Here is a 7,666-nt window from a genome sequence, read left to right as displayed (position 1 = left end):
TTCATTTCATTTAGCTTCACTTCATCTGACTTCATTTCTTCGCCCCAATGTTGTAAGCGTAGGGTGAAATTTGAAAGGAGTGCGAAATCCTTTCATTCACAGTCATTCATCGGTTATGACAGAATCTTTCACCCATTTTCATTCAAATAACAGGAGATTCATTTTCACTCACTATCATAATAAGTCAAATGAATGAAGCTGAACAGGTATGTGTATGTGTCTTGCAGACCGCGAGATCCGCCATGATTCCGGACGATGAATACGAGGACTCTTCGCATTTTCACCACGACAGCGACCATGACCACGAAGACGGCGAATTCGCCCTTAGTCATCACGGAGCGTCAAAATCTGGACATGTCTCAGTTTTGCGGAGGTCCCTAGTCTACTCCGAACTGGAGGAAGACATTCAGTCAGTTTTTTTAAATAGATACAAAATTGTCCAAAAAACTTCGAAATTTCGATTGAATTTTGACTTGAATCTTTTTCCCGAATTTCTTATAGGCGAGTGCGTCTCGAAGACCGGAAACGTGAGGAGGAAATGCAGTCAGTTATTTATTTTTTACTACAAAATTGTTCAAAAAACTTCAAAAATCTTTGTTTTGCTCAGAATTTGCAAGTGACCATTTGCAAAAAAAATATCTACAAAAAAGTGGTGTTTGCAGATATTTATTTTGACCTGCAAGAAATTTACTGCGCAAGAAACTACGTCCCGCCGCGCGTATTTAGTACAGCGCGTGGCTAGATGGCGCTTGTTTTTTGCACTTTCTTGCACCTCACTTTGCAGTGCAAAAATTGGCAAATCCGCAAGAAAATCTGTCACAAATTTCGAATTTCCACTAAATTTTGTCCCAATTTTCTTTTAGGAAAGCGCGTCGCCTTCAAGAACAGAAACGTCTCCTGGCTCAAAATTCCTTTTACTACGCGACCAAAAAGAAGCTGGAAAAGAGACGGGCCACCGCGACCAATCTTGATTTGTTGAGTTTCATCTCCATCCCACGCGCATCATACGCCGCCATCGAGCCCTTGGAGGAAGGCGAAGTTCCTTCCGTGCAAAGCATCGCGACGACGACGCGAGGTAGCAAAGCCAAGTCGACCACGTGGTTCCAGACGCCAGAGAAGAGAGTTTCGTTGGGAGAAGAAAGTTAGTTGGCCTCAGTTCTTTAAAAAAAATCACTGCAAAATATTGCATTAATGTATATGACTCATCCCAAAAGTGGTCAAAATCAGCACATTTTAAATTATTTCTCGCCTCTGGGAACTTATTTTAAAATTCTGGACACAAATTTGCCGTCAATGAGTTGATTGATGGAATGGCGTCGAGTTTTTTGAGCCAGTTTCGACGAGTTGCAATTTACTGAAGGTTTCTTAACCTTACTATACTTGACATGTATCTCTTCCTGTAAAAAGTGTCAAAATCTGCAGTGTACATTTTCAAAAAATTGACAATGGAAATTTTGACTTTCAATAACTTTTAACCCAGACTAGACTTTTATCTTCACAATCGGCAAAATCAACATATTTGTAATCCTTTATCATATCGGGAATGTATTTTAAAATTCTGGACGACAAATTTGTAAGCAAGCTATTGTCAATTTTTTACGAATACACACTCCAGATTTTGACCCTTTTTGAAGGAGGAGATCTCAAGTTTAAGAAGCCTTCAGAAAAATTGGACCTGGTTTCAAAAACTCAACGCCATTCCATCAATCAACTCACTGACTACAAATTTGTCATCCAGAATTTTACAATAAATTCCCAGAGGGGAGAAATCATTTAAAATACACTGATTTTGACCATTTAGGCAAAGAGTCCTTCGTCAAACTAAACGTAATAATTTGCAATTCTTTCACCCAGGAAAAAGGTTTTCTGCCCCCCAAACCCCCACCGACTACGAGAGCATGTCCCACGTTAATTTTCCCCTCCGAAGAAAATCCGATGATCAGCAACCCCCTCGAAGCTCCACGAATTCCTCCGCACTTCCCGTCCTGACGAAAAAGAAAAGGAAATCTCCCCACAAAAAGAGGCGAGGAACAAGCGTTGGATTGAAATTGTTTTCCAATCCGGAAGTCGGTATGCTAAATTTTGTTTGGCATCAGTGTTTCAGGTGCAAGAAACCACTTGCAAGAAATAATGGGTAGAAAGTGGTTTCTTGCAGCTGAATATTTTGACCTGCAAGATAATCAAGGCGCAAGACGCCCTTCCGCTATAATTACTTCATAAGTCGCGTGGGAAGATGGCGCTTATTTCTCGCACTTTCTCCCAGTTTCTTTCATATTCTTGCATTTTTCTGCACTTTCTTCTCTTCCAGTTCTTTCTTGCAGTTTCTTGCTTTGCAGTGTAAGAAATGTTGCAAAATCGCAAAAAAACAAACACTGCTTGTAAGAAAGTGGGTTTTTTGCAGCTATTTTCCCCCGCAAAAAAAATGCAAACTGCAAGCAACTCCTTCTTCCCGCTTTACTTGACACAGCGCCTGGCTAGATGGCGCATATTTCTCCCAGTTTCTTGCACCTCGCATTTCTTGCATTTCTTGCTTTGCAGTGCAAGAATTGTGACAAACCCACAAGATACATACGAAACACTACCTGGTTTAATTTTCTAGAAATTTGTATTAAACTTTTTTTTCAGAAAACCAACATCGCCGGGATGAAACAACCCTTGGAGGCGGAGGACACGGTCATCATCACCGAAGACCCAGCATAAATCCGTCCCATAGACGACGCCGGCGTTCCACTGGTCACCACCACCACCGGAAAGACTCCAAAGATAAGAGCGGCGCCATACTGCATGATAAGCCCTGGAACGAGTATTAATTCAAATACTCCCTCCACTTTTTTTGTTAACTTGCGCCATAGTTAAAATATTGGTGGCAAATTGTAAATGTATATAGATTTTTGTTTTAAATATTTTCCAAAATTTTATAACTAATTTCAACGATTGTTTTTTTACTCAAAGGAATGTAACCACAAAAAAATCCAATAGTACAAATTGTGTGAAAATAAAGGATTTTGGAAACTATATAGATAAATCTTAATCAAATGGAAATTCTGAAAAACCGAGGCCACCTTGAAAATGCAAAAAACAAACGGGTAAAAAAACAAGCTGAATGAAATTTTCCAAACACGTTTCCAAAAAATATAAATATATCAGCAACACCGATTTTCAAAATTATAAATATTACTAAAATACAATTTTTTTTAAAGCCGATGCCACCAGATCAATTAAACTGGTACGATCTGCATCCCTACGAAAAAAATCCAATTTAATATTAATTAAATTTGTGATCGATTGGCACTATAATGTGTTCAAAATCAGGGGATCCACTGTTCGTATTTTTGTAGATGATTTCATGTTGAAATTGTTCATGTTCGAACATTTATCAAAATTTTGATAAAATTTTGTAGCCTTCTCTGAAATCTGCTATCCTTCAAAGCAGTAAAATGTTTAGAAAATTTGGTAACCGACGCTCAAATTGTTATCATTTTATTTACAAATACTTTATTATTAATTACTTAATTCATTAATTCATTAATTAATTAAGATTGTGAATTTCTCTCCTCAGTAGACATCGTACCATTTACCGTTAACAAATTTCTGAAACTTTCTCCGACTAACGGAATCCGCGCAGGAATTTTCATCCCAGTTCATAATCCCGGTTACGACGTAGCCCCCACCGTCCGGAAATCCCGGCCCTGACCAGAAAAGCAATCTTTATTATCGCAAAATTCGCACTTCGTTGGACTCGATAACTCATTGCCAAAATCGTTAAAATCAACACATTTTAAATCATTTCTTGACTCTGGGAATTTATTTTAAAAATCTGAACAAATTTTTGGAGCAGCGAGTTCCCAATTTTTTAAAAATATACAATCCAGATTTTGTCCCTTTTTGAAGGAGGAGATCTCAAGTTTAAGAAATCTTCAGAAAAATAGAAACTCGCCGAAACTGGCTCAAAAAACTCAACGCCATTCCATTAATCAACTCACCGACTGGAAATTTGTCGTCCAGAATTATAAAATAAGTTCCCAGAGGAGAGAAATCATTAAAAATTTGACGATTTTAGCGATTGATCATCAACTCGTACGTTAATTAATATTAATTAATTAATTAATTAATTAATTATTAATATGTTGTCATCCAAACCCACCATGCCAAATGTCCGTCGTCTCTTTACTCCCAAGTCGCACATCGGTCACAACGTTGGCCGCAAGTTCGCCAACAAGTCGGCGCAAGTCGTCCAATTCCATGCGAAGTTTTGTAATTTCCTGAAAAAAAGTATAGAACATTTTCCACAAAACTTATTAAAATTTCCTCAAATTATCCCGATTTCCTTAAAATTTCATAAAATTGATTTAAAGTATTCGCAACTTCTCTTTCTTAAAATTGCATAACTTATACTATTCGTAATTTCTTAAAATTTATTTAAATCTTGCAAAATTACAATTCATTTCTTCAGATTATTCGCACTTTCTTTAAATGCATTTTGTCCCCTTAATTTTTTTTTAATTTCTTAAAATTTTTTTAGCTTATAAGTATCCATAATTTTTTTAATTCATTAAAATTTTTTCAAAAGTGCATTTTAAATCTTAAGATTTTTCGTAATTTCTCAAAATTTTGTTTTTCATTTCTTAAAATTGCATTCCTTAAAACAATCCTCAATCCATCGAGCCAATAATCCTTTACCTTTTTCGTCTTCACGACCTGCAATTGCACGACTTGTTCCGGTACGAGTTGCGAAATTTGGCACACGACCAAATTATGCTTCGTGCACGGAACGTTATACCAATTTCCTTGGTCTCGCGAAAAAAATGCGTTTGGATTCGGTCCAGGATCCGCACCGGGAGATGATGGAAATCCACCTCCACTCCCACCACCCGGCGCCGAGGGCGACGACCACCACGAACTCGGATTCGGCGGGGCCGGATCTCCCCCGCCCCCTGACGCCCCCGCCGACGCCGGCCTATTTCCGCCACTGGATCCCAGATTATAGTTAAAATTGTGATTATCTCGTGACCTCAGTTCGACACAATTCTTCATAAAATCTCCCGTCGGATTTCCATACGCCCATTTTTGATAAACCGAAAAATTGTTGAGGGATGTTCCTATTTTCAAAATATTTTTTTTTCTTTTATTACATTTCTGATATTAAGGTTTATGTATATGACTCGTCACCAAAAAAAAGTCAGAATCTCCACATTTTTAAGGATTTCTCGCCTCTGGGAATTTATTTTAAAATTCTTGACGACAAATTTGTAGAGCAACGAGTTCCCAATTTAGAAAAATATACACTCCAGATTTTGACACTTTTTGAAGGAGGAGATCTCAAGTTTAGGAAACCTTCAGGAAAATTTGGAACTCGTTGAAACCGGCTGAAAAACTTCAACGCCATTCCATCAATCATTTCACTGACTACAATTTGACCACAATTTTAAAATAGATCTCTCCAACGCAATGCAATGATTTTAAATTTACGCATCAACAATTCACCAAAATCGGGATAATCAGCACATTTTTAAATAAGTTCCCAGAGACAAGAAGTGACCTCTGGGAACTGATTTTAAAATTCTGAACGACAAATTTGTAGTCAATGAGCTGATTAATGGAATGGCGTCGAGTTTTTGAGCTAGTTTCGACGAGTTCCAATTTTTCTGAAGGTTTCTTAAACTTGAGATCTCCTTCTTTAAAAAGTGTCAAAATCTGGAGTGTATATTTCTTTAAAAAAATTGGGAACGACTCCCGCTCTACAAATTTGTCTTCCAGAATTTTAAAGTAAATTCCCAGAGGCGAGATATGATTAAAATGTGCTGATTTCTCCAATTTCGACCATGAATCATCAATTCCTACTAGTAGGTTAAAATTTTGCAAACAAAAATAAAGTAAATTTTGCAAACCGTCCAGCCAGCGAAACTGCGCACGTGGTCCGTCTCTCACAGCGCCGAGCCAAACATTATCCGCATATCGGGATATGTTAAAGAGCAATTTGTCCACGAATTCCTCCTCGTCTTTCGAACTTATCTGAAAACATTTTTGATCAAAATTTTGATTTTTTGTAAATAAAAAAACTTATCTGAAAAAATTGGAAATTTTTTTGACCAAAATTTTTTCGAAATTTCTCTCTAAAAAATAACCGCACCTGCAGCAGCGTTGCGTGCAAATTGACTTCGATCAAGTCGTCAAACAAGAGCTGCTTTTGACACGAGGAAATCGCAGCGGAATGCGTTTCATACAGGTTCAGAATTTTCAAACATTTCTAGTTTCGAAAATATTACACAATTTAAATTAATTTCTTAAAATTTAAAATTTCCTAAAATTTCTAAACCTCATTTTTGTACGGGATCCACCCAGAATGCAGACATTTGTGGTACGTCGTCCCCTGCCCGGAGACTAAACAAATTCATAAAATTAACAATTTAAACGTACAGAAAGGTACAAAATTTTATGAAAAATTTTATCAAATTTTTACCCAGCGTTGAGATCACAAAGGAACAAATAGTCAAAATTACGCAGAAAAAAGTCCACATTTTATTTATTTTCACTCGGTTTTTACCCAGTTCAAATTTTGATTTTGCACATGTTTGACTCCAAAAGTAAAAAAAAGTCGAAATAAATAATTCTAATGTGACATGAGATGTTTTCTGCTTTGACTGCATAGATTATTTTTCACAATAATTTCTTGATCAATTTGACTCCAAAATTTGCCAAATTTCGAAATGAAAATAATTGTAAAAAAAATCCTCCACCAATATATTTCCGTAAAACCAATAAAATAGTTTGTACAATCACAATAATTACTCTTGGCCCCAAAATTGGCAAAATTGCGACATACAAAAATCTATAAAAATTTACTACCAATATAAATATTTCCGCAAAATCAATAATATTTACTTGGCACGATCCCAATAATTACTTAATTATCTTATTTTACTCTTCCAAAATGGGCAAAATTTAGAATTAGAAATAATTCGAAAAACCTACTACTTCCAATTTTTCGTGAAATCGATAATTTACCCAAATCACAATTAATTGATTAATTAATTATACACGTTGCCCTCATTAAACGGCTGGGCACAGAAATTCTATTCCACGTCCCACAACGCCAACGTTTCTCCAGGAAATAAATGAATTCTGGATTTCCTACCTCGCCGCCTGCTTCCTTAACACATTAAAAACAGAATTGTGGTGCAAGAAAATGCCGTAAATTCCCATCCATTCAATTTTACATAAATCCATCCATCCGATCGTAACTCATGCTAAATATTTCTGCGATTGATGAGACTACCGCCTGACAGTGATTGCTTGTAGTACACGAGCTCAGAAAAAGATTAATTGTGACGACTTTATTCATCATCGCCCTGGGGAATTTATGGCTTCTCACAAAGAAACAAGCCTCTCTTCTGGCTGGAGATATGTACAGTCGGCTGGCTGGGTAATAATTTCCTATAATTGTTACATGCAAATTCAGTGGCCGCGGAAGCGTGGGTGAGGACAGAGGGACAATGTCCCAATGGTTATTCGATGTCCGCATCATATAAACCCTTCCCTCCCCTATCCTACAATGGTAATGTCCCCACGGCTTCCGCGGTCACTTAACGTAGGTATCACGTCTAAATAAAGTAGGCAGTGGCCGCGGAAGCGTGGGTGGGGACAGAGCGACAATGTCCCCAGAGTT

At 37.1% G+C, this 7,666-nt stretch overlaps 2 protein-coding genes across 2 annotated transcripts; one reads left to right on the top strand and one right to left on the bottom strand.

The window, feature by feature from the left end:
- Nucleotides 1–242: 242 nt before the first annotated feature.
- Nucleotides 243–2,857, top strand: LOC118437629. The gene is made up of 5 exons (XM_035856804.1): nt 243–409; nt 502–543; nt 864–1,141; nt 1,855–2,070; nt 2,626–2,857. The coding sequence occupies exons 1-5, from the start codon at nt 243–245 to the stop codon at nt 2,808–2,810; spliced, it is 888 nt and encodes a 295-aa protein (XP_035712697.1). The 3' UTR covers nt 2,811–2,857.
- A 607-nt stretch (nt 2,858–3,464) lies between these two features.
- On the bottom strand, nt 3,465–7,113 carry LOC110856020. Its single transcript, XM_022104461.2, has 7 exons — nt 6,461–7,113; nt 6,317–6,381; nt 6,131–6,247; nt 5,889–6,012; nt 4,681–5,099; nt 4,145–4,262; nt 3,465–3,689 (listed from the first exon to the last, which is right to left on the bottom strand). Exons 1-7 carry the CDS (start codon nt 6,645–6,647, stop codon nt 3,556–3,558), a joined length of 1,164 nt encoding a protein of 387 aa, XP_021960153.2. The 5' UTR covers nt 6,648–7,113; the 3' UTR covers nt 3,465–3,555.
- Nucleotides 7,114–7,666: the final 553 nt, after the last annotated feature.

This window comes from Folsomia candida, unplaced genomic scaffold (assembly GCF_002217175.1).
Source record: "Folsomia candida strain VU population unplaced genomic scaffold, ASM221717v1 Fcan01_Sc014, whole genome shotgun sequence".
In the NCBI taxonomy this organism is placed as follows: domain Eukaryota; kingdom Metazoa; phylum Arthropoda; class Collembola; order Entomobryomorpha; family Isotomidae; genus Folsomia; species Folsomia candida.
Note: the sequence above shows the minus strand (reverse complement) of the source record. Positions and strands in the feature narration are given on the sequence as shown.